This window comes from Mesocricetus auratus, unplaced genomic scaffold (assembly GCF_017639785.1).
Source record: "Mesocricetus auratus isolate SY011 unplaced genomic scaffold, BCM_Maur_2.0 Super-Scaffold_100006, whole genome shotgun sequence".
NCBI lineage: Eukaryota > Metazoa > Chordata > Mammalia > Rodentia > Cricetidae > Mesocricetus > Mesocricetus auratus.
Genome location: NW_024429190.1, coordinates 102,836,959 through 102,863,949, shown reverse-complemented (window position 1 = coordinate 102,863,949; position 26,991 = coordinate 102,836,959). Strand labels below are relative to the sequence as shown.

At 48.3% G+C, this 26,991-nt stretch overlaps 2 protein-coding genes across 2 annotated transcripts in view; one reads left to right on the top strand and one right to left on the bottom strand.

Moving 5' to 3' along the window:
• Positions 1-26,991, top strand: part of Cacna2d3 (calcium voltage-gated channel auxiliary subunit alpha2delta 3) — an 812,900-nt gene that overhangs the window by 682,867 nt on the left and 103,042 nt on the right.
• Lrtm1 (leucine rich repeats and transmembrane domains 1) lies at positions 1,713-9,800 on the bottom strand. Its single transcript, XM_021231526.2, has 3 exons — positions 9,266-9,800; positions 5,635-6,231; positions 1,713-2,311 (listed from the first exon to the last, which is right to left on the bottom strand). The coding sequence occupies exons 1-3, from the start codon at positions 9,270-9,272 to the stop codon at positions 1,818-1,820; spliced, it is 1,098 nt and encodes a 365-aa protein (XP_021087185.2). The 5' UTR covers positions 9,273-9,800; the 3' UTR covers positions 1,713-1,817.

Here is a 26,991-nt window from a genome sequence, read left to right as displayed (position 1 = left end):
TCTTAAATTTTATAATTTTATGTATTCAGTTTTATTTACATATTTACAAAAGTGTTAGCTATTCACAATTTAACTTCTTATCGCAAGGAAACTGTCTTAACTAAACTGACGCTCCAAAAGGAGAGTGGACGCTTAGCCCACTGGTGTGCAAGGCTTACACCGCTCAGAGTTTCCTAGGCTTCTGTCCATCCCAACAGTGCATGTCCCGTTTGCATTCCAGTTTGGGAGTAGCCTACTGACTGGGGATCCAAACCAGTTTTTACATGGCCTTGAGGGGTGGAGTAGAGCCAGTACCCTGAATGGCAAAAGTGCTTTATCCTTTGAACCAACTCCAATTGATTAGTTCTGGTTGCCTACAGTGCTGTCTTAAGAAACCATCTGCGGTGTGTTTGAGGCTCAGCTGGGAAGAGTGCTGGGATTGATTAGCAATGTCTGTCATGGGCTCTAGAGGAACAGCTTGCCCCATATTTGTCATTTTCTGCTTTTAACATGTCTTTAACTCCTCTATGTTCTCTTCCTGTGAGAAGTAGCCATACTTAAAAAAAAAAAAGTACCCGTCGTATAAACAGAAAGAGTAGGCATAGGTATATTCCACTTTAAGAAACCCTAGCATACAAATGCAAATTTGAAAAAAAAATGCATCAATCTGGAGCCAATTACTTCCATTACAGAAAAGATTCCATGAAAGGTTCCTTTAAATAGAGAGCTCCCCCGCTGCATTAAAAATGATGATTCAATTTACAAAAATTCACTTCGCATGCAACTCTCTGGGACAAAGTCCGTGGGCTTAGCAAGCCATACCTGAATGTTTTAAAGGCCTGCTCCAGCACTTGCCAGGATGTTTGCCACCGAAGCCCCCCCAGCCCCCCCAGTACCTCCCACTCCCCCTCCGACTTCCCTCTTGCTTCCTACCCCAGAGTGCGGAGCTCACCATCTGGGTGGTGATCAGCAGCTGCTGGCTCCCACCCGGCACGGCTGCACTTCGTTAGTGGGCGAGCTGATTGCTCCGAGGGTGTTTATGTGTGGGTGTAGCTGTACAAACCCATGCCCTCTGTGCATTTTGTGCGCAGATGCAGAAACACAAGCAGCATTCAGCCTGACCTAGATCCATCCCTGCGTGAGTTCTAGGGTAAGGTTCCAGTTGGTTGGTGGATGGGGCCTTTTGGTGATATCTGCCCAGTGTTCTGTTCCACCCATCCTTTCTGTGTTCCTTCACGTCAAAAAAAAAAAATCTTGCTCAGGCCTGAGTCCCATTAACCAGACATGGAACCCTTGTCTTCTCCTGCAGCTTAGAAAGCCCCAAATGGTTTTCCGATTTAGAAAATTAAATATAATCTGACTCTTGTGGCCAGCTATGAAATTCCCAACCAGCAGACATTTCCACTAAATATGTAACATACACAACATCTAAAAGTCCCCACCAATGTAGCATGAACTTGAATTACAGAGGCATCCAGTACCCCTCGGGTAAGATCACCGGCCTCTTCCCAGGCATTCCAACTGGTGGCCCCAAAGCTCCCAAGAATGCCTATTGGCACACAAGTCAGCATTCTTGTTGCTCTGCAGAAACAAGTTAATCCAGAGAAAGGTACCTAAAAGAGATAGCTACCCCCTTCTTCGTGTTCCTGCGGATAGACTCATTGCCATAACTTCTCAGATGCAAGATATGTGTGTGCATGCCTCTTTATCCCTGGTATTTAAAAGCTACACCGTAAATCTCTTCCCATAAATTTGGGTACCTTTTTTTTTTAACAGACACATGCTTTTTCCTTAGTTGTTTTGGGAGACATAACATGGTACAAGAGCGGTGAAACATATCAGGCCCACTCAGACATTTCCTGCAGCCCTCGGCGATCAAGGACTTTGGCACGGAGGTCCTCAGGCTGCGGAACTGTGTGTGTTGGCTCCTTGCTTCCCATCTTCTCAGAATCACCGGCTGGTGCCAAGGGTCTCCCGTGGCACCCGGCTGTGATAGCTGCGTAGGTGCAACCGTAGACAGCAGCTGCCAGCATCATGAGGCACACAATCCCACACACCACCCCGGTGACGACCACGGTAGCCACAGCATTGCGCAGGTTGACTGGCTTTGGCTTGGGTTTGGCCTCACACTCCGGGGGATCCTGCCATCCCGAGTCACTCTCGGAGGGCCTGTGGACCTCTCCAGCGGTGGAACCAGGCTGTTGGACTAGCAGGGGTGCCAGGTCCGGAGAAGGTGGAGGACAGGGCTGGTACAGCTCATGGGGAATGGAGAGGAGATCCTTTCCCTTCCAGGGTTCAGGCAGCCTGCAGATGGCACCGTCTGTCACACCCCCTTCAAGAAACAAAGCAAAGGGCAGTGATCGGGCTTGGATAATGACAGCGTTCCCAAGTCCCGAGCCTACCACAGATTAGATGGCTACCTATTGCTAAGAATTTATTAGAAACCAAGTTCCCTTAATAGTATGTAAGGGCTGAGGGGACCACTGGGCAGGCGCCGACAGGGACCATGAGGACCCAACAGCTAGTGTGACATCCAGCATTCTTTCTGCCCAATCCCCAACCACACAAGAAACCTTTCCTGCCAGATTCTCACTGGAAATCAAGGAAAGCACAAAGTGAGTATCTATTCTTGTGTTTGTGTGCTAATACAAAAGACCCCATGTCTGTACCAGCACTTTCCAGCTGAGGTGTTTTATGTGTCTGAGCATTTGACTCTACCATATGTTTAGTTCATGGTATTTAAGTAACCTGTCTTCTCTGGCCTTGTGGCATTTACGACTTTGAGTGCCAAACGTTCCAAGGACTCATTCAGTGTGGCCTTTGGTCTCTGTATGGTAGCTGCGTCCCTTGGATATGTGTGATAGTTAGCTGTCCTTCTCTGGAGCGCTGGCCTCAGCCTCCTCCTCCTGCCCATGTAACCACTGGCACGCTATCCAGCTTCACAGGGATGAGCTTCTTAAAGTTTTCTGTCACCAGAACATCCTAGTTGTGTCTGACTTGGCAGTTTAAAGTCCTCGCCATCTACTCTTATAAAGAATTCTTTTTTAATTCACACAGGGCCTGAGTAGGTAAATCAACACCTAAACCCAGCCCCCCAGGAAACTTCCCTCTGTCTACTTCTGTCTCTCTGGTATCTCCTGGGAATATGGCGGTGGCAGAAAAGCCTAATTGTCTGGACAGGACCCATGGAACCTGTGGTTTGTTTCTCTCGGGCTATTCTAAAGAAGTCTCACCCACGGGAGGGTGGCACACTCCCTTTGCAAATGCAGGTTACAGATTCTCAATAGACATCATAGGGGATTTTTTAGTTAGTGCCAGAAAGGCACCTATGGTGCAAGAAGCTCCCACACCCAGTCTTCACGCTCCCCCACAGCTGACACTGGTAGCTCTTCACCTCTGTCTTGGAGGAAACTTGAGCTCAAACCTTAGGTCTATCTATAACTTAGCTGTTCGATCCCACAAAGCTCCTTACTCACGCTGAGCCTCTGCTTGCATTCCTGCACAGTGGAAGAGGAATAAAGATGAAATTCTTTTTTTTTTTTTTGGAGATTTTTCTGGGAGCTCATGTGGATAAATTGTGTCAAGTGTTCAGCAGCACGGCGAGCGCTGCCATGAACTTGCTCAGACTGCCTGTTTCACAGTGAGCCGTGGAAATGAAGGATGGGCTCCCATGGGAACAACAGATGATCATTTACCGCCCTGTGTGTATCGTTGGGTCAAGGAGAGACAGTTCTACGTTGATTGGCCAAAGCAAAGCTTTTTCCCTTCGGTCCACAGGATACTACATTTTTCAGTTCTGTTGGGTGTCACTTTAGGGCCGTATGATTGAACTTTACACAGTAGAAGTAAGAATATTACTATGCAGGGTAAAAAAAATCCCCAAGGTGGTCCTCTCTGTGTTGTGTTGGTTGGTGACCTTAGATGTCATGTGATAAAGCCAGTGGCATCACAATCCAGAGGAGGCTTATGTCCCCAAATGGTTGCCTGGAATGCAGACCCCACTCCCAGTTCCCTTGGACTGTGGCACAAGTAAGCAATAGACTTGAGCGTACGCCACTGACGTCGGGTGGTCTGTAATTTTAATCACCCTGCTCTGACCAATTCTGTCAGTGTTTGTATCTGTTTATGATGGTTCGGGGTAGCATCTGCCCATTAGCTTAACTTTAGACTGTATGGATAGGCAGACTGCCTCCCATGCTTTCCATCTAGTTCCTATTTCCCCTTTCTTTACGCTGGAACGCCAGCTCGTGGTACCCTGAACTGATTTCTCCGTCCTCTGAAACAGGCCGCTGTCTATTTGAGAAGCATTGTCGTAGAGGGGAGTTAAATGGCGCTGCTTAATCGAGGGACCAGAATGAGCCTTAATGTTGCCAGATTCCACTTGGTAGCACTGAGCACCAACGGAAGGCATTCACTGGTCCAGGTTTGTGGCTGGATGGGAGAATGCCAACTTGCCTCCACTGCTTCGGATGTCCTGGGTCTGGAAACTACATATCATTTTTAACATTAAGAAATGTTCTTCCTTGATGAAAACTCTCTCTTTCTGGGATGGCCTGTTTTGTGCTTATGACTTGATTCTCAGAGCAATGGCCCTAGGCTCCTCTCCTCCAGATGAACTTGTTTTTGATGTATCAACAGGATGTTCCTAAGTTACATAGTTGCTGTTGTGAACTAACTTCAACACTGGCTGGTTGGCAATGTATTGATTGCTCTTAGATTATTGAGAAACTTCCAAATTTGATGTTGCAAATTTGAGCTCTTACTGTATATGGGCCATGCCTCCAAATGCTGGGTTATTGTTTTTGTTTTTGCTTTTCTCTCATTCATATCTGCAGCTATCAGATCTTCCTGAGCAATGGGCTCATGAATACATATAATCACCAACAACCCCCCCAAAGTGTGACAAATATTTCAAATGTGTTAGCTTCCTGAATCTCCTACTGCCCCCAATCTATCGGCTAAGAGCTCCACCCTTTACGTAGTTACCAAACAGAATCAAATACAAAATAATCCCCCACAATTGTTCTCTCCTCTACCAGACCGTCATCCCCTCCAAGTCCTCTGCAGTTTCTAGCATTTCACTGCTCCAAATGCCCGTCACTCGTTAGAGCCCTGGTTCATGCCACGGTCATCTCGTCTGCAATCCACCGAGATCACATCCCCCTTCGTCCCTCTGGCTCTTCCATTGATGGCCTTTACTCTGCCCTCTAAGTCAGCAGAGTGGCATTTTACACAGTGGTCAGATCATGCCGTTCCCTAGGCAAGAATTCCTCAGAGCTTCCCACGTCCCTTAGAATAAAATCCAGACAGGGCACCTGCTCTGCACATGGGAAAGGCCTGGGCAGGCACCCAAGGTGCTCTGTGCACGTTATCTCCATCCAGACCGCCCTCCGCTGTCTCCCACTAAATCAGGCGATGCAGTCACCAGACCCTTAGAGCATGCTGTGGTGCTGTGTCCCGCACCCCCACAGCTACCTTCCCTTCCTGGTTCTGGTTCTTCTACACGCCAATTTCTGGGGGGGGGGGGGTGAGCTTTTCTTTCCCATCCTAAACTGGGAACCCATTTTCTCCCAAAGTCACTTGAGATGTGGGGGGAGGGGGGTGGAAGAGGGCCACCTTAGGCTGGTGACAACATTCCAAAGACACGCTACTGACCTTCAAAGGTGAATCTCTCCAGCCAGAGCTTCAGACCCAGCAAGTGGCAGTCACATTTCCAGGGGTTGTCCTGAAGAAGCACCAGCCTCACCTTGGGCATGGCCTCTAGAAGCGCACGATCCAGATGTAGGAGACGATTCCGCTGCATGGAAAACACCGTCAGGTTCTCCCAAGGCTTGCCCAGGGATGTGGGCAGGAGACTGAGGCTGTTGGATGACAGATCCAGCTCCCTGAGCCCAGGCAGGGCATGGGCAAGGCTGCTTTCCAGGGAAAGCAAGGAGTTTTGGGTTAGGTTTAAAACCTCCAAGTGCCGAAGTCCATAGAAAGCCTCTGAAGCCAGATTCGAAAGAGAGTTGTTCGACAAATTTAAGGTGTTGAGCCGTGGCACAGCCCTAAATGCAAGAGCAGGAAGCCAGTGGATCTGGTTGTCTTGTAAGAGTAGGGTTAGTGTCCACGGGGGTAGATCAGGAGGAACCGTGGACAGCCCCTGGCCACCACAGTCCACGGAGTTTGAAGATGGGTGACACAAACATTTCTTGGGGCAGCTGCCCACACCTGGGAGCAGGATACTCACACTGGAAAACAGCAGCAGAGCACCTGAGACAAAGAGAAGAGGGCGGCGTGGAGGCCAGTGTATGAGAGAAGGTCACCACGGGCTAGGGAACTCACGCGTCGTATGGTCCTGAGCCGGCAGTGCCTCCCACCCACCTGGAAAGGAAGTCCTGTTCCTCGCCGTCATGGCAGATTGGGACTGAGCAAGGCATCCCATGGCTGCAGCCAGCTCTAAGCCAGCCATTGCCAGTGGCCTTGGAGAAGACTGATAGTCACATGAAACAGTGAGGAGAAAGTCACCCTGGGCACAAGTCCTTGGGAGGTCAGGCGTGTGCCGTGGCAGACATAAAGGTAACAGGGGATCTCGTACTTCCCAAAGGAAGTCTCACGAGTAGGGCAGGCCAGGTGAACTTTGTATAGTGGTAGAAAATGTTCTGTCTGCCCTCCAACATGGGTGTCCCCTAGCCACCTACAGTAACAACAGTTACTAAGTTCCCCCAAAAATGTGACTTCTGCAACCATAGAGCTGACTTTTGAGCTTTGACTTGGTTTTCATTCATTTAGACTTATAGTGATCTGCTGTGGCTTGGGTGACTGCGTTGGGTAGGGCGTGCCTGCAAACAGCTGTCTGTCTTTGCAGGGAAAACCCATCTGTGGTGACTGTCTCTGCTCCTTTTTTATGTAAAGGTTTAAAAAACTAACCCCCCACCACTATTAGAAATTATATGGTAAGCATCCTTATTTCTGTAACCCGTGCCAGCCCCTCATAGGCTGTCAGTCTTCCATCTTCTCTCTTTTCACTGGGATGTGCGGTGCTTTAGTGGGGGGGGGGGCGGCGGCGACAACCTCTTCTGATCAGCTCGGTTCTCTTCACAGAGGCCCCTTCACAGACCTACCTGGTTTATGTCTCCAGACATGTCCAAGATGACAGTTACTCTCTGGGGATTATGGGTATGCACCACCACATCCAGTTTGCATGGTGCCGGGATCACACTTCAGAAGCTTTGCCGGCCCTAGGCAAGCACTCATGACTAAGGCCAAGGTCCAGCCTTCTTAACCCTGTTCACTAAATGATAGCGGGGCTGAAGTGTTCATAATGTTTCCAGCTGGCGTTGGAACGGAGTGTATCACCTGAACACTCTATTGAGACCTTCGGTGTCCTCTAAGGATCCCCCCCCAATCACCTGAACACTCTATTGAGACCTTCGGTGTCCCCCGAATCTGAGGGCTAAACCCAGGGTCTTGTGCTGGCTCTGCCACTGAGCTAAGTCCCCAGACTGCAAAAGGTGATGCCACACACTCGAATTATCTTCACTCACTTCAAGACCTGGCATTTCCAGACTAGTGGAGTAGTGCGAGCTTGTCTTTGGCTTAGGTTTGGCTTAGGTAAGGGTACTGTTATGTATCCCTTCTGATTTTTATTTCCATAATTGCTGGAGATGATCACCCGGATACAAACTTGTTATACTGAACTCTGTAGTTAGTAAGGACAGCAGCAAACGACCGGAAAGTATTCATTTCTGGTCAGGGATCACTTCCTATTGCTTTATACATGTGAATCCACCCTAATGACCTTGCCAACACGGTTGTTTGTCTCCAGCATTTTAAAGGAAGAGAGGCATAGAGAGGTGAATCGCTTCCCAGGGTCACAGAAACAATAAATGGCAGAACATGGTTTGAACCCAGACTGCCTACAGAATCAACGAGAATTCTCATCTGTCATCCTTGAGAGAAACATGGCGAGGCAATTGGGGAGGAATTTGCATGGCGCTATCCTGTTTTAAAATAAAGCCACATAAATGTAAACGTAAGTTCATCCTATTCTGCAATCTGCTCTGTCTAGTCAAGACTGTGTACCCACATGTGTACTTAGAAAGCTCCTCTATGTCTTTAAACTAGTATGTCATACTCCATTGTGTGACCATGGAAAATCCAGAATCCAATCCTCTCCCACCAAGGAGCATTTCAGCTGCCAGGGTCTCCTTCCTGCTATTATAAATGATGCTGGAAAAGCTCCCTGGCCCAGCATCTCACGGCTATGTAGGGGTACTGGTGAGGGCTCCCCAGAATCCAGAGTGGGTCTCATTGTAAGGCTCAGAGAATTGATATTTTCTTAAAAGACTGCTTGATCTTGATTCTTCAAAGTGGCTGTCTCCCTCCCTTTCCCCTCCTGAGATTTGAATTTCTAAGTATGGCAAACATCTGTCAAGGGCACTTGGTTGAACTGGAGAGGCATTTACAGGGCCACGGAATGCTATTCAAAACTGAGAATGGTTATCAACATGAAGGCTTTCATGGGAAGGTTATTTGTTTGTTGGTCTGGTTTGGACTTCACCTAGGGGAACACACAGCATGACTGTCAAATGTACTACATCTTGATCTCCATGCTTTGGACTCTGCTCCCGGCTGCTGGTGCCCAGGCCTGTAGGACAAGCGAATGTGGAGTTTTTTTCCCAAGGGGTGTTGTTTGCTTTATTATAGTTCAAGAGACACGGAACATTGCAGCCACCCCCTGCCCCCAGAAGATTACAGCCCTTGATTTTCTTTCTGTAATTTTTTTTTCAGATATCTAAATGACTTCCTTCCACAGACCAAGCACCTTTCCATTAGAAATCACCCGACCTCATTGCTGTTGCCTGAGTTACAAATGCTAGTCACAGGGAACCCAATTCTTAAATTCCAGAATGTGCTTCCTCACCCTATGTACTTATTGATAAAAGGCACACCTTCCTGAGATGGGGGTCCAGTTTGTTCCTCTTTTCTCAACCTCTCACCTCCCCAAAAGGAATAATATATGAACTCCAACTGAAGGCCCCATGTTGTCTATGAAATGGCCCATGACAAACCAACTGCATGTCCACACCACAGCCAAACACATTTCTCTCCATCCGCTCTCCCCATGCTCAGCATGGGGAGACATCCATCTTCCCACTGAGAGATATTTTTCACGTCTGTCCAGTGTTTTAAGAAAGACAGGTTGAAAATTAATTTCTCACAGACGCCTCTCAGAGGGGGATCCCTTCCTCCTCTCAGTGGGAGACTTACGGGGGTAAGGGCGACGGGATTCTCTTCTGCTCACCTTTCATGGCTCAGTCTCTGCAGTGCGAGCCCCACTCCAACACGTACCTCTGCCTTGTGTGCTTACGGATCAACACACCCGGGCCCCACGGCAAACTCGGGGCCAGCTTTCCATTCGGTTTTCCAGAATCCAGCATGGGCTCTTTCTCTGCTGCAGAAAACAGTTTCTGCCTTCGGGAGGTCAATTATTAAAGCAGCCCGTCGTGTCCCCGTCTGCTGGGGTCCTTTTCCATAGGAGGGTCTTTCGATTCTGTCCCGTCTTTTTTTCCCACACTGTCAGCCTCCCTGGGATCTCCTCTGCCTCTCCCATTCAGATAGCAAGCCCCGTAAAGAATGTTGGTCAGACCTTAGTGAGCAGCTGTAGCATTCAAACATGACCCCAGTGGCCCGGCCCTTTTGATTATTTAATCTGCTTGAAGTCCTGGGCACCAAAATAAAACAGCCTTCTTAATCCGGCTGTGGCTTCTGCATTCTGTTGACTTATCAACCATGCTGTGTCAACCCTCACTGAGTGTTCGTAGCGGGGGGAGGGGGTGTGCCTGAAACAGATCCCCAACTTAGGGGTCTCGCCACACAGCCAGCCAAGTGTGTAATATGAGAACAAATTGGCCTGCTGGAGGCTAACAGTTTCCACAGTGCACTTCTTTGGCTATCAAAAGTGTATTCTGCCCACATCCCTTTGAGATTAGCCATATTGACAGGTCTCCATGTCCTGAAGTCTTCAGCTGTGGTTTCCCTTCAGCAGACATTACAGTCCCTCCTCCCCAGTGCCACAAATATATCTCAGCCACTTGCTTGTTTGACCCACCCCCACTGAATTGACCTTCCGGACCTCTAGAAGTGTAAAATACTTCATCTTTCTGCGTTCCCCAATGCTGAGGCTCAGGGCCTTCTCTCGTTTCTCTTCACTTATAAAACGGGTTCTGTAGGAGCTGGACAGCAATGAAGCTGGTTGTTTACCAGGAGCCAGTATTGGGAACTTCCGCAGCAGGGGCCGGAACCACCTCTTTGAATGTACAAATACCTGGCCATCAACAGAAATGGGTTTCCAGTGCCTGAAGTGAGCCTTTTTTTTTTTTTTTTTTTACTACTCCAGAATGTTCCACAGGCCTTCTGCAACTGGTCAGGTGACAAAGTCATTTTTTTTTGTTGAGGTTGCATAAGATAAACCTCTGGCCCTGAGAAGTATAGTTGAGCAGCTGAGCGTGGACTCTGGAGTCAGATATATCTGAGTTAAGCTTGCCCACACAAAGCCTCATCTCACACGGGGCAAACGGTACTCAGCGCATTACAAGATTGTGTCCAGGGTTAGATCTGCCTAGAGTGTCTTCATGAAGGCTAAAATGACCAATGAGAATCCTCCCAGGACTTCTGAGCTGCGCTTGCTGGCAGAGCTCCAGGGGTAAGCCTGGCTCCTCACACTGCTCTGAGGAATCAGGTGACTAAGGAAGGTTGGGGATCCCCTGTGCATGATACCCGACGTTTGTCCTGCCGTTGCTGGAAATTCCCCTTTACTCAGCCTATGTCCTTCTCCTCACCCCGTTTGCATCTGATGAAGCGGGGACGATGAGGGTGGAGACTAACAGAAAAGGTGTAATCGTGGAGGAAAGGGCTCTCCCTCCTCCACTCTCTCCTTCCCAACTTACTTCCTCACTGCCGTGCTCACACGATGTAACGATGGTCACACTTGTCCGTCACTGGTGTGCCTGTAACATCCACACACCACGACACAACGGACACCCATACGCTTCACAACTGTCCAAGAACCACGATGATGTCACATATCTGCCTGCGAGCCTCTGTCTTTCCCAGGGACCATAAGTCATTTTGCTTGACGGGCAATAGAGTGTTTTAGGTTCCTGTGGAGACGGTACAGCTCCCCGGTACAGAACAAAATCAGCCAGGGACTATCCTGCATGCTTCTACCACAGTACACGTTCATTTACAACAACAACAACAACAACAAAAACTGGCTAAGCACTGCCTTGGCCCAGGAGCTGTTGATGGGGAGTCCTGTGTATATGTCAATAAAGCACTGCTGGCCAATAGGGAAGCACGATAGGTGGGACTAGGAGTAGAGGAGGATTCTGGGAAAGAGAGACACAGACAGACATCATGTAGCCGCCATAGAAGAAAGAGGTCCAGACCCTTTTCTCCGGTAAGAGAAATACTTAGATTAGCATTATGGGTTAAATAATTGCTTAAGTCAGAGATAGCCAGTAAGAAACAAGCAAACAGCCAACAGCTTTATGATTAATACATTGTCTTGTGTGTTATTTGGGGACTGCAACACAGCAGAGCCCAGGCGGCTGGGGGGAAACCAAAGCATCCGGCAAAGGAAAATCTACACTACAAGCTGTGATGTGTAAAACCCACTAGATTCCACCCTGTGTCCTGCTGTCACCATTCTACCATGCCGCCTGTCGCTCACCCCAAACTCTCACCACCCACCTATCAAGACACACCCACCATCCTCTCTCCTTCTGTATAAATGGAAGGACTGGGGTAAGCATTTGGGCCCCATTATGTCAAAAGCTTCTCATTCTGGCCAGAAGCATCAACAAACTTGAAACGTGCTGTGTTTTTACCAGCCTAGCTGGTCTTGGACAGACTGAGGGTCTGGTGTTTCTCTCTGTTGTTGTGGATCTGTTTAGCTGTGTCGTGCAGAACCCAACTTGGGTCTTGGATTCAGAAGTCACCTACAGAGAGAGAACTTCAGGGGCTCAAAGACGTGTACTGTTACTGTCAGGCTTCTGGGCTAATGGAAGAAGCCCACCTTGGTGCTGTGTTAACGCCCGTAAAGGATGCTCTGAGATCGGCATCCTGGTCATAGAATTCTGGGAGCTGATGTTCTGCATGGTACGCGTATAAGATGGGCCTAGCAGAGCCAGAGATCTGAAGCGGGAATCTCTACTCCAAGTGCGTGTTCTTAGATTTCCAAGAGTCGTCCGAGCTGGCTGCTCCCACCTAAAACACAAGACAGGTTCCTGGGAGCAGCTGCTTGCCCCAGGGAGCTCTTTTTCGGTTCTGTTTGTTCCCTTAGACGCTCACAGACAACTCAAAGCTGGGCCAGAGCACACATGGCCTGGAAGGCTCCAGGACACGTTTGAAGGGCTTTGGATGCGGGGGCTGATTGATTTATTCCATCTGACCTCAGCCAGGAGAACAAAGTGAGGCTTCGTGACCTGCATGCTAATGCCTGCAGCGTTCCCCCTCCCCTTCCTGAGCCAGATCCAAGCGGTGGCAAGACAACCGTGCATGCAAACAGCAACCCAGGAGAGGCACCCGATGCCCATGCCGGCCCACCCCGTCCCCTCAAGGGGAGGCCTGCACTGCAACGGGCCCTTGCACCAAGACCTAGAACGACCTCAGTTTCTCCAGTAGGAACTTTACGTCTGCCCCAGAGCATGTTAGTCACACCGCACCTTCAAGATGGTCCTACCTTCAAAGACACTTTCTTTACCTCATTTAAAGTTGCATGTTTCCTTACATAAACTGGTGTAGTTAACATTTCACTTCCCTCCAAAAATAAATCAACAACCATTATTAACTCTCAAAATTGATGATGTTTGTAAATCCAGCATGCACCCGCTCTTTCTTGCAGGCACTATTAGACAGCTGTTTAAAAAAAAAGACTAAGTTAGAACTAATTATATCCATCTGGAAGGAGACTTACAATAAATTATTAAGTGAAGGAGAGCAATTTGTAACAAGAATATGTATTGTATAATCCTGTGTACGTAGCAAGATGTTAAAAGTCTAAAATGGTCCCTACCAGCGTGTATGGGTTTGTCTGAAGATGGAGTGAGTAACGGCTGGTCACCACCCAACTGGCAGTGCTGATAATTAGGTGGTTGTGGTGTTTCAAGAAGAAAGGACATTCTATTTTTTTTTGTATTTATCCTTCTCTATATCTTGAACTCTGCACCACAAGCATCACTTAGGTTTGTAATTTAAAATCTAGGAAGGAAAAGGGTTTCCCGTGTTAAGTCCATTTCACCTACTGGGAGATTCAGATGTGCCGCGTCCACTGGTGGCCGGCCAAGTACTGCCTGCATATGAGGAATGCCTGTAGATACCTGGGTCTGATCTTGAGCTCACCTCCTCTCGCTTCCCAGAGGTGACGTCTCTTTCTATGCTGAGGGGTCCCTGCCTGCCATGAGGCCTTAGGATACACCTGAACCTCTCTCCCACTCTTAATGTCTGCTTAGGAGAATCCATGGCAAAACGTCCCTTCATCTCTGTCAGAGGCTACCCGTTCAGATCGAATGTGTCCGTGACCTGATGCCAGAGCCAGCTGGGCAGACCCAGGGCCAGCTGCAGCCCGGGAGAGCAGGGAGAAGGCCCTGGGCTCTGCAGACTGCGATTTCATTTGGCTCTGGAGGCAGTTCGGCATTTGAAATCATGGGGATAAGACTGAAACCATTCCCTTAGGATCTGGGTGAGCAGATATGCTAGGCGGAAGCCCACACCAGTCAGTTAAAGAGTTCAGTGTCACTGAGTTCCTCCCTTCCTCCCTCCTTCCCTCCCTCCTCCCTCTTCCCTCCTCCAAAATTTCTCTTTCTCTCTGATTTTTCTCTCTCTTGAAGCTATTTCTCTCTAGAGCTATCTCTCTTTGAGACTCTCTCCCTCTCTCTCTCCCTCTCTCCTTCTCTCCTTCTCTCTCTCTGTCTCTGTCTCTGTCTCTGTCTCTGTCTGTCTCTCTCTCTCTCTCTGGTTCTGGAGATAGAGCTGGCTTTCCTCCTCTGTCTCTGTGGCTGCCTATCTCTGTTTGGATTTAGTCTGTGTGGCACACAGCTGAAGATTCGAAAAATACCGTTTTAATGTCAGTCCTCCTGACATTTATTTATTTATTTTTTGTTTTTACAAGACAGGGTTTCTCTGTATTGACATTTATTTATTTAATTGTTTTTTTGCACACAAGAGGTCGACTATCGCTACAGATTAGTCTTAGTTGAGATCATTTTGGTGATTATACAGAGTAATCCCCAGATCTCAGGGGCTTAAAACAACAGCATCGTTACATGTTTCTCTGTCACACTGTAATTCCCACTGGCAGGGTAGCAGGCTCCATGAGGTCTCATCCAGGGATCCAGGCTTCATCCACATATAACTGGATTCTCCTCCTCTCATAGTATCTTCCACGGGGTGGCAGGTAGGAGGAGACAGTAAAGATGTGGCCCCAGGCCGGGCTCAGCAAGGGTACTTAGCACCAGAAGAAATCACATGGAGCATACCTTGCAGTGAGGAGAAATGTGTCCTGTGGAAGAGATGGGCACAAGGCTTTGGAGACGGGCTGCAGCCTGCATTCCACTGTGCTTGCATTTGCTCACTACAGGATGGTAGCTTTTGGGTCTGTGTGCTTCTGGTGCCGTTTCCTTCTGCCCATAACTCTGTAGCAATCTCGGTGGGCTCACTGTCTAAATGCTGAAGGAGCACACGGTGGTCATTGTGGTTCAACAATGAAATGTCCTGCTGGGTGGTAGGCGGCTCACGCCTTGCCTTTAATCCCAGCCCTCCGGAGGCAGAGGCAGGCGGATCTCTGAGTGCCATAGCCAGCCTGGTCTATAGACTTCAGAGCTGGTTCCAGGGCAGCTAGGGAGGCAGAGAAACCCTGACTCAAAGAACAAAGCAAAACAAACAAAAAGAATGAAATGTCCTCATGGACTCATGGGTTGGAAGCCAGTGAGGCTTTTCTGGAGAGCAACGATGCTCAGGAGATAGAATCCCTGCAGCAAGTAAGTCATCAGGGCGGGCTGGATAGCACAGAGGTACTTCTCATCCGCTCAAAGCTTCACGGATGTGGATGCAATGTGACCCATGGCCTCAGGTTCCTGCCCCCGTGCTTTCTCAGCCAAGATGGCTGCCTCCTCTTGAGCAGTAAGCTGAAGTAAACCCTTCCTCCCCTGAGTTGCTTACTGTCAGGATTTGATCCCAGTGAGGAGAAAAGTAACTAATACAATGGTTTTACAATTAATGTCACATTTTAAAACTAGATGGCAAACTAGGAGACAAGACACAGAGAAGTTAAGCCATCTGCCCCAGCTCTCCAGGTTGTCCACGGCTAGCGCACGGATTGTGAGAACGTGTGTAGTGTGACAGTTAGAGAACTGGCAGTGACGTTTGTTGGGTTTTGAGGCAGGACCTTCACTTAGCCCAGGCTGGCGTCAAGCTCAGAGACGTCCCTGTCTCAGCTTTCCCCCCTCTTATCCACCCATTCTTTGGCTTCAATTATGGGCAAATGCTACATCGGGAGATGAGGGCCCAAGTTCCTTTCTGGGCTGTTCAGGGTAGAATCGAGGCTGCCCTATGGTTTCTCACGGAGAAGGTCGGGGGTTTGTGCTCAGCCCTGTGCTTTCTCTCGTGCTTGGGGTGAGGTGAATTCAGACTTAAGAGACACCAAGTGTCCATCCTTAGCTTCAGGATGGACCTTTAGGAGGTCTCTCATCACCTGGCGACGGAAAGCACTAGGGGCTGTCATTTCAAGCGAGGTCGATAGTGGCCGTGAAACCCCTTCCCAATCCTCCCCGGAACGAGTGCAGACACTGCTGTGGGCATCTGTGAGCACTCTCCCGCACTCGTGTTTTTCCTCAGGACTGAGTGAGGTGCTGTGGGGTCGAGGCGGGCCACAGCATGCTGGCCACGACAAGTGGGAGGAACGCTGTCTTGCAGTCCTCACCTTTGCATTAGAAGTCACACACTTTGAACCCGCTACCTTCGAGGCGTTATTTTGTCTTTGACATCGTTGGTTATTTTGTCGGTGTGTGTGGGGGCTTCTTTGTGTCTCCAGGGAGGATACAGAGTCTTAGGAGTAACCACAGAGTTTCACGGGCAGAAGAGGGCAGACTGCAAGCACTGTTTGGGAATGTACCATTCTCTGCGTACTCTGTCAGGAGCAGAGAAAACACAGACTCCCTGGCCCGGTGTCTCGCCAACTGTGGCCTTCCCGCACTTTTCCTGTGTGCAAGATGTCTGTGAAGGTAAAGATGGGATTCAGATAAGTATGATTAAAGGTAATTAGCGGGCTCGTGTGGCTCGCCAGTAAACACGGGCAGATGCTGGTGGATGCAGCCCTAATGGAAGAAACAGAAAGATCAAGACACAAGGCAGTTCAGGGAGCCTGGCCAAGGCCTCACACTGACTCACTTTACTTAGACCTTTTGATTGGCTACTTTTGTCCCTGCCCCCAAAATATAAATTGGAATCAAATTCATGTTCATGTTTCATTGCTCATGTTACACATAAAAATGAAGACTTTATGTAGTTTTCCTTGGTGGATTTTTATTGGCCTTTGTACTTTTATTATGACGATGGTTGGATTTCTGTGATAGATTATATGTTTCATATATGTTCACCTACAGCTCAGGGTATGAATGTTGTCGTGATAGAGTGAATCATGTCTTGTGTTTTTCCCTTTACAATCTCCTCCCCATTAGCCTGTCCAAACACTCATTCAAAATGTCTTGGGGAAAACTGTCGTCTTGAGAGCCGTCTCCATTCCAACCCTCCAATCGCACGTCTTGAGCTTTGAGTCATTCTTGTTTTCCCAGCTTCTCTGCCTGACATTTTGTTTCATAACAATATCCCCAGCCAGGCACGGTAACAGACATATATAATCCTAGCACTTGGGAGACTGAGGCAGGAGCATCAGGAACTCAGTGCCAGTGTATAGTGAGGCATATTTCAGTCTGCGTGCAAAAAAACGAGGCCTGGGAAGACTGCTCAGCCGTTCAGAGGGCCTGCGGTTCTTTCACGCGGGGGGGGGCCGGCTCAGTTCTCAGCCCCCCAGCAGGCAAATTACAGCTGTTTGTAACTTCAGTTCCAGGGCATATGACCCCCCCCCTCGGCCTTTGCAAGCATTTGCATGCACGTAAACATATTTAGGCACACATAGATGTCTGCGAACAAAATAAACTAATTAAAATGACACAAAAATACAAGTTAGAAAAAAACCCTCAAGCAACAAATCAATTACAGCCGCAAACTATGGACGGAACTACCTGAGCTCACGTGCTGCTTCCAGCAGTTCCTGGTGGCCCGAGCTTGAATGAGTCACTCCGCCTCCTTGAATGAGTCACTCCGCGACCTTGAATGAGTCATTCCGCCTCCTTGGTCTCCAGGCACAGCACTTAAGCCTAGCCACAGATCTCTGAGGAGGGTTAAGTGAAGTTCTTGAAACACTGTTCCAGCCTTAGTAAAACATGTTGGCGGGTAGCGATATACGTTTATCTAGCGGCCCCTCTGTGGTGTCTGCATGACGTGTATCAACTAGGCTCCAATTGCTTCAGGGTATACTTAGAGCTAAGGCACGCTCAGGTTCTGTGAGTGGAGGTCACTGTCGTTGGGGATCAGAAAGCAGGGAAAATTCATTGCAATCTCTGCCCGCTTGTGGTCTGCAGCTTGCCCGGCCATCAGTATAGCTCCCGGAAGGCAAGCTATCGGTGGTAGCATGAGCGCACGGCCTTCAAGTGGGACGCACACTAACAAAGCTTTCTGCCTGGGTTCATACAGTCCCGCTCCCCGTTCTGATGCACTCGCAGTGACCCACGCCCTTTCATCCAAGTCAGGAATCCCATACTGGGTCACCTATTGTGTGCTTAATCTACGGTCTGTTAAGGGGTTTCCTCCAGACCTCCACCCCAGTCACTCTCTATCGTGCTCAGTCCTGGTCCCTAGGAGGCCCTCTTACCGAATCCCTGCATAATTAGAAAGAGCATGTAGTCATCTCCCTGGGGCTGTTTAGCTTTCATCTTGCAGCATGACTATCAGAGTCTGGAGGTTGATAGGAGTGGAAACATTTGTGTTCAACAAGCAGGCTCCTTCATGTGTTGTCAACATTTCATTTGTGATTCTAATGAGGCCAAGGAGAAAATCAACCGAGTGTTCTTTCCCCCAACAGACAGTTTATGTTAATACATTTCTATCCTTTGTGTCTACCATGAGGGCATTTGAAGTACAGCTTAGGGGGCTGGGGGTGGGGGCGGGTACCGAATAGGTGAGATCTACTGAGCCGTCCTGAGGAAGCAATGTGGGTGATTACATAGAAACCAGGATGTTTTCTACTTAGTGATGCTATGAGTTTCTGGGGGAAAGTACAAACATCCTCATATGAGAGTGAAAGGGACCCTTGCCCCTGACCCTCAGTGGTCTATGAGTTCTTTGTTAGAGGAGCAGCTTTGGAATGTCCCTGCCCTGCTAAGCTTTGTGTTTGGAGATGTACAGCCTACCAAACATGCAACAGCAAAGTCAGTGTCGCGCAGTCCATGAAAAGTACAGCCTAAAGGCTATAGCTACATCACCTTGACTGTGCCTGCTAACATCTGATCAGAAGCTAAGCACGGCCAAGCCTGGTTAGTACTCAGATGGGGATGGTACCATGGAAACCATGCTAAGAGGAAGGGATCCATGGCGCTCAGTCTAAGGATGTAATCAGGGGGTGTGATGTGGGAGGCTGGGGCAGGTATACCTAGAGATTCTAACCAGACTAAATTCACCCCCAAGGAAGTCAGGGACAAGAGTCCTTGAAGACACAGACATGTGTGTTGGCCTAAGAGAGGGCTCAGTACCGCCAGGGACTTCGGGAAACCACTGTATTCATAAAGTAAAAGAAGTCCAGGGACACATGGACCCTTGGAAAGAGAGACTGAAGCTGCTTGTGAGCCCAAGCCTCATCTTCCACTCAACTATTGACGTAGAAATGTTTTCTTTCTCTCCCATGCACTCATTACCTGTTATCTGGTGTTTGGGTCAGGACTGGAGCCCATAGGGCACTTGAGCAAGGCTAACACTTCACTATTGGCAACACTGAGTGACCGAAACTAGCAAGATGCATTTGCTGTCCTCTGAACACTGAGGAGGAGGGAGGGAAGATGGCGGTGGCTTTGAGGGCCTGACAGAGTATGAGTACACATGTTTCACATCCCTAGTTCCCATACAGCTTGTAACAGAGGAGCTGCCCTGCTTAGTCCAGATGTCCTGGAGTCCAGTGTGGTAGAACAGACTTCTCTGGACCCTTCAACTCTTCAACTTCCCTGCTGGAGCAGAACTCGCCCTCCTGGGAGCCCCGCAGATGTTAGTGTGGACACAAAAGCCAGCAGAGAAGGAGGCACACTAGCACTAATGTCAACAACAATTGCTTTGTAGGCTCATGGGGCCTCACTCAGTAGCCCCAGGGTTCCAGACATGACCCAGACAGAAACAGGCGACATCACTCAGCCCCCGGGTACCCTGCTAAGTCCCAGCACTATCTCTGAATTCTATCTTTAGCATTTCCAAAGCAGACTGAACTTGATGTCCCCAAAGTCTCTAACACAAAGCCAATTGCCAGATAGCTGAAGCCCAGGAGTAGCTGCCCGAAGATCCCTGGCCCCACCGTGACCTCTAAGGCTTGGCATGAAAACCTTGTGTCCATACTCCTGTGTTCACATATTAGCTTATTTTTTGCAACTATGGGGATAAGTCAGTCCTTTCCTTTACAATGGCCTTCAAGTGAGAGGCACAGTCTGTGGGCATGTTGCCAAAGAAGTGAAGCTGGGGTTGGTGCTTTTGCACAGGAAACCAAAGGGTTGCCTCAGAAACAGGACTAGAGAAGCCTTAGCACAACCCTACCAGTCTGTGCTCTTACATGTGGACAGGTAGACCATTTCTGCAATTGCCCGGGGAGGCCACCTGGGTGCAGTGAGTCTCCGTGAAGCGACCACAGCAGACAGTGATCGGAAAGGATTGGGGATGCCAGGAAATGGAGTGGCACCAAGAAGCGAGGGAGTCAGCCTCTGCTTGCAGTGATGGGCCCCTGCCCATCGCCAGCAACTTGCTCTCTGTCTGCAAATGGCCGTCTCCGTCATGTGGCACTGCGCATGGGGGTCATCAGAGCACTCTTCAGTGTTGCCTGGAAGTATTGTTATTTATTTCATCCCATAGGAGAGGTGTCAAGGCTTCGAAGGCTGGCTCTCGCGACACACAGCACACAGGTTTACGTGTGGTACAGTCAGGTCTTAGACTTCTGACTTCACACCCTTGCCACGACTGTGCTCTGTCCCCTTGCCTTAATGATCTTCCAGCCCCTTCCCTTGTGTTTAGGCACAAGCAAAAAAAAAAAAAAAAAAAAAAAAAAGACCCTAAACCAAGCTTAGATCCACATGAAGCCCACTTGGTGGAGCTATTCCGTTTATTCAGGAAGCAGACCGCCATTGCCAGTTTCCGGTGGCCATCATCGCTTGTGGTGCCACAGCCAGAGAGACAAGAGAAGGGTTGCTGTCTGTTTCCTACAGCATTGCGGAGACCGTCCAGGGCAAGAGGAAAGGGACACTGTGGAGGCAATTAGAGCCAGTGTGGTCCATTCCTGCGTGGTATTATCGATGGCATCTTGGACACGTGGGTTATGGTGGCTCCCTGTTCAGAAGCCGCCCTGCAGGCGCATGCGACCACTTTCTGATACTGGGCAGGAAGGAGAGAGCACTCCCTTTGATCTGCCTACAGTAGCAAGAAAGGCAAGACATTTACAGCTCCCTGCCTTCCTTGTCCTTCAGCCCAGCTGGCTGTATGGACAACCATAGGGAAAAGGCCCCATGTCTACCTTGGACATCCAGATTCCTCCACCGAGCATAGCCTAGAAGGGAGGGTGAAGAAAAACTGTGCCCTCTACATGGAGGAATCTGAGGTCTTCCTGCACAGGGACAGATGCCAGGGCTGAGATCTGAGCAGACGGGTTTCTCAAAGGGAGGGACGGGAGACAGAGAGGCCAGAGTTCAGCCTGAAGTCATCCCACCGGGTGACAGACATCTGTGCACAGGAAGGAGCCACACTCACCACAGAGATATCCAGTCTCCATTTTTGCTGCCATCCATTCCAGCAAAAGGCACTTACCTCGAAATGGAAGAACGAGCATACACATGTGTGTTTTAAATAGCAAGATGTAGCCTTGGGAGACCGCAGATGTTTTCTACTTACTCCTCAGAGAAGAAGACCTCAAAGTCTGAGTGGAGCAGGGAATGTCTCTTTAAGTCATATTCGGCTTCCCTGTGGTGCAATATACTTTGATGTGTTTAAAAAAAAAAAAAAGCTGAGCTCACTCGAATCACCTCCTTGGTGCCTAATGCTGTAAACTCACACTATTCTTCACAGATATTTTGGTAAGCACCACAGCATTTCATGATGTAGATATCTCACAGACCTTGGGCTATGCGTTTTTATGCACTGTCAGGGTACATGAGTGCATAAGTCCTTCTCCTGGTCTTTATATACTTCAATATTCTCAAAAACTTGGCTTCATTGCTCTCAAGCTTACTGTTTTTGGAAATAAATAACAGAGGCTATGTGAGTCTGGATACCTACAAAGATCCCAGACAAACAAACATGGTTTTATCAGACTTGGGAGATAGCCCAGTGGGCAAGAGTTCTGCTACACAATCAGGAGGACCCAACTCAGAGCCAGAGCGTCCATGCACAAGACTCTAACACCAGCAGTGCTGGCGACAGAGTGTGTGTAGGCAAAAATCAAGAGGATCCGCAGCTTGCTGTCTAACTAGTCTAGCTGAAAAGCACTGAGTTCTGGGTTCAGTGAAAGATCCTTCTCAAAGGAGTAAGTTTGGGAGTCTCATACACACACCACAAAAAAAAAATGAAATGAAATTGTGTTGTGAAAAGCCCTTGTTGCCTTCTAGTATATTATATTATTGAAGATATTTACTGAGGGGAGTCCGTTTTCATTCTGAAAGCCACATATAAAAAAAAGAGGTACTCACTTATGCACAATAAGTCCACCTCTCTAACAGGAGCCAGGAGATCTTGCGTGTTTGCATCTTGCGAAATAAAGGCGCATAGCTACAAATGCCGACCCTCTTAACAAGACTAACTTTGTCATTTAATAAGGGAGATTATTCCGTAGATTTAAAACCAGTTAACACATTTAAAACTTGATAAGACAAGGCAATCCTCGCATGTTTCCTGTTCTCCAGTGATTAAAGCAAATCGAAGGCCGGGCTAGGGGAGCTTTTCCATGGCACAGAGTAATGCCGCGAATGTTTCTTCTGGTAATGCAATTAGGAAATATTGGCCCCAGTTAACGTAACTTAAACAAAACATGTTGTCCTCCTCAAACTTGTTCAAGTTGTTAAACAGGCAAAGCCTTGTCCAAAAAAAAGTTAAAAAACAGGGGCATATAGGGTTTCCATGGAAACTCTGTTAAAATACTGATTTGTGGATATGATCATAATCAGGCCCATAATCTAATATGACTGAATTAAATGAAAAAGAATCTCAGTTATGAAGTAACCCCCTGTGTAAGAGCATTCTTACACATGCAGAAACACATGGGTCCTCATAGGCAGTCTTTGCAGACTCCAGAGTGCAGGGTAGAGCAGCCAGACGGCGGTGCTGGCTGCCTGTTGTCTCTGCCCCCGCCTCCCATTCATTACTCCTCATTTTTATAGAGCTGGGATTATGCGGGGGAGCAGTAAATAAAGTCTTGATGACATTTGGGTTTTTCAATATCAAACATTGCTCCCCACACAATGCCCCATATTGTTCTCATTGTCTTTTGTGACAAGAGTAGATAACCCATAATACTTAACAGCCTGTGGGACAGTACAAGGTCAGGTTTTATGAAGGCCATAATTTCTTCCTGCTAATGGAATCTTGGTGGAACACTTTGAGGATTCAGATGTTTGCCTTTGACCTCTAAGGGAATGGATACTAGGCCAAGGGCTGGGTTTCAGACAGAGGCTTCAAGGTCAAACATTTGACCCCTTCATTGCCTTAGAGTTCTACGGCTCCTTGTGAGCCCGTTAGGGTGTCCAGGCTATAGTGCGAATGAAAACTACTCACATCCGAGAAAAACTTTTCAGCCTGGTGAAGCACCAAGGACAGCCATCCCTCAGCAAACTCACTGGGATGGTTTGGGAATTATCCCACTCAGCTGCAGGTGGCATTCATGGGATTTGATTATTTGGCAAAACTACATCTTTGGTCGAGTATAAACTTCAGGTAGGGTGTACCAATGAACTGTTCTCCAGAGCAAAACAATTGTTTACACCTTAGTCCCGGCTTTCCGGAACCTGTATTGAAAGACGTCACACTGGCTGAGAAGCATCTTCTGGGCAGCTGAAGTCAGAGGAAGCCCAGAGCGCGTGGAGTCTTCATCGGCCACCGTAGCTGCCTCTCTCCGCAGTGTGCGCTCCTGCAGCTTGGGGCACAGGACGCGAATCAGCAGAGAAGGAAGCAGGCCTGCGCGCTGGCTGGTGCCAGGAGCTTGAATCTGCTCATTATTCCCTCCTCTCAGTGCTCTCTCCCTAACTGACTTCCCCTCATTTCCCAATACACGAGCACGGTTTGGTAACGTTAAATCAAGCGAACGTCGCTTACAGAGGAAGCAAGGAGGCCCTGGCTCTCCACTTCCACCGTGTGGTCTCCTCCTAAAGGCAACCACTTCCGGCTTTCTCGACAGCGCTGTTCCTTGCTGGCCAGCGGACACAGACGCTCTCTAGTTAATTTTAGGTGCTGGCTGCTGTCTCCTTTCATTTATAGTGGTTTAAAGTCTTTTCGCACTAGCTCTCCTCGCCATCTCTCCGGCGCATGAAGTTAGCTTACTCCTTACGTCCCGTTTATCAGACAGGGGTTCGCGTATAGAACAGTCTTGTGTATATTCCTTGTGCGAAACAATGACTATTGTGTGTTTCCTTTTGTATGTGTCTCATCAGCTACCACAAAGGCCTATTTGCACTCTTTGTTATTTTTGAAACGGAGGCTCTCTGCGTAACTGCGTGGTCCGGAACTCTCTATGTAGATCAGGCTGTCCCAGCACTTAAGGCAATCCTCCTGCCTCTGTTTCCCAAACACTAGCACTATTGCTTTGTGCCTTTCCTTCCATTCTATGAGTGTATTCTGCCCCCCCCTTCGGTGTCTCTGTCCGCCTCATGATGTGAGGTCCAGTTCCCCATTGTCCCCTCTGATGTCCTTGTGGCTTTCTAGGCCTGCTGGGCTGCTGGCTTCCTGAGACTTCCCATCACTAATCTACTGTGTCATGTCCCCCTTCATCCTGACCCCAATGCCTCCTTCCTCCCAGCATCCAGCATCATCACTTGCGTTGCTAGGAAACATTCTCCAAGTTTTCTAAGACGGGGGAAGGCTGTTCTTCCTCAGTCTCAAAATCTGTAAAACAGCTGTCTACTTCCTTTTGAATCCAGGTGATTTGTAAAATATGATGTCTGATGGGAGATGCCATCCTGTAAATCTGTCTCTCTTCTTGGTTGTTGAATAAAAGCACTGTTGGCCAATAGGGAAGCAAGATAGGTGGGACTAGGAGTCTAGGAGGATTCTGGGAAAGGTAGTGAACTGAGCGATCGCCATGTGACTCCCAGGAGGAATGGACACAGCAGGAATGCGTCCTAGCAAAGATAAGTTCTTATAAAATATATATGAGTCAATATTGGTTAATAATCAAGACAGACCTAGCCGATAAGAAACCAAGCAAATGACCGACAGCTTGTAATTAACATAGTGTCTTCTGTGTCATTTGGGGACTGCAACTGTGGCAGGGCCCAGGTGGCTGGGAGGGGGGAAGGGGGGGAAGGGATGGGGGGGAACCAAAGGGGGAGGGGCACACAACGACACTATACATATGGTTGTCAGGAGTGAGATTAAATTTCCACATAGAATGACAAAAGCTTTAAAGGGATTTTAGAAAACAAAGAATAGAGAGAAGCACGGCTTCTTGGTAGCAGCATTTTTCTCAGGTGGGCTCTGTTTTGCTAGAGATAAGCAGAGACTCACGTGCCTCACTTAAGGGCGTCTTCCTGACTCAGCATAAGCATAAGCAAGAAAAAAAACCCAGCAAGGTTCTTTTAAGAGGCCCTGCTAACCCTGCTAACAGTTGAGAAGTGTGTACGGCAGCTTTTGCTTGATCGGACCCTTTTCTCCGGTAAGAGAAATACTTAGATCAACAATTAAGGGTTGAATACTTAAGTGAGAGATAGCCAGTAAGAATCCAAGCAAATGGTCAACAGCTTTATAATTACTATAGTGTCCTGTGTGTTATTTGGGGGTTCAGACAGCGCGGTAGGGCCCAGGCGACTGGCGGGGAAAACTACACTCTATAGATGTCAGTCTGGTTTTCAGATCCTTTGATATGACCCTGTTTGTATACCTTAAAAGTATGCCTGAATATGCCCGTTGTCTTCTGGTATTTAGAATTCCTCCTAATTTATAATACTGAGTTTCTTGCTAGCTTTTTAAATAAGAAGTATATGACATTCGATCACAAATATTTCCCAGTTCTTTTTTCTTTTTTCTTTTTTTTTTTCTTTATGGGAGTTTTTCTTTTTTTTCCCCAGATACATGTTCCTACTTTTAAATTAATTTATATTTGATTCTTTTATTTCAAATCCTTCCCCCCCCTGCTTCTAATAGTAGCCTTAGTTCTTGTTTTAGGGACAGAGTACCCCTCTAAGCACATTGCTTCTAGTTGGGGGTTTGTTTTGTTGTTGTTGTCTAAACTATTCTAGCTCATTTCCTCTTATGTTAGATTTTGCCTTTGTCAAAACAAAGGGTCTCAACACATATGTGCTGCCCCACTCTATTTAAAGCCAAGCACTAAAATGCGGACTGAGAGGTTACTATTGGGTACTCTGGGGATGATGAACCTGGGATAGCTCATCCTCAACTGTAACTCTAGGGCCTACTTAGGGGATATAAGCCTAGAAGCCGGCAGGGTGAAGGAGCCTAGGAATTCTCATCTGTCAGGATGCCAGAATTTGCTTTCCTACCCAGCCCTTTTCCTGCCTCTTCTAGACGGGAACACTCTTAGGATCATCTCCCCTGGCATTTGTGGTGACTAGAATTCTAAGGGGATCTTGTTCTCGGAGCATCATTCTGATTGACCTTGGCCTTGGAAATGGCCTATGGGGCGATTTGTCCCTCTCTCCAAGTGCCTTCCCTCCCCAACTGAAGCCCACCTGTGCCTCTCTCTGTCTCCTGGCTGCTTTGCATTGTCTCTGGCGCATGAATTTTGGAGTGTGCGCATGCGGATGGGGACCAGAGTCTCTCAGGAAGCCTGGAGTCTGGCCAGTGTGTCCTGACTACAATCTAAGGCAAGCTATTTCCCACCTCTGCCCTTCAGAGCCATGACCCAGCACCTCCTCCCCCCACTCTCCCACCAACTTCAGTCTTAGCTGTGAAGAGCTTCCCTACTGCAGCTCTGGAACCCAGAGCCCCGCCCCTTCCTCCTAGATGCAGGTGCCCTGGGGACCATGAAATGGTGGGGGTCACACGTGGGCATAAGGGAATTTGGGGCACTTGGAAGAGCTGCTTTACCTGGGAGTCAGTAGGGCAGCAAAGCAAAGTTGGGGAGAATCCTGGCACCTTGTGGACGAATGGACATCAACTGGAATGGGGAGCCCGGCTCCTGCCCCACCCCTGCTCCACCCAGTATCCTTGACCACACCCACCCATGCCCTTCCCATCACCAAGGAAATGTGTCCCCAGTTCCACTCCAAGTTCCCTTGATTCTAAGATGAAGAAAAGGCTCTTCCGCTTTGAGTGCTTCTGTAGAAAGTTCCGGATTCTGTGGATACGAAGGCCTTGCCTGTCAAGGCTCATCCGGCAGTTCCAGGCTCAGATTAAAAGCCACTACTCAGTGGTCCTCAGGAGTTTGCTGAGGTTCCCTTTTCTCTCTTCCTTTCTTCCTTTGTTAATTAATTTTTATTTAAATGGAAAACAATCTTACTTCCCTCT

Bases quoted from the DNA above. Each gene is read 5' to 3' on its own strand.
- Lrtm1 (XM_021231526.2), bottom strand. The intron at 2,312-5,634 runs GTCAGTAGCGTG...TGTTTCTTGAAG, and splicing joins GGAGAGATTCACCTTTGAAG to GGGGTGTGACAGACGGTGCC.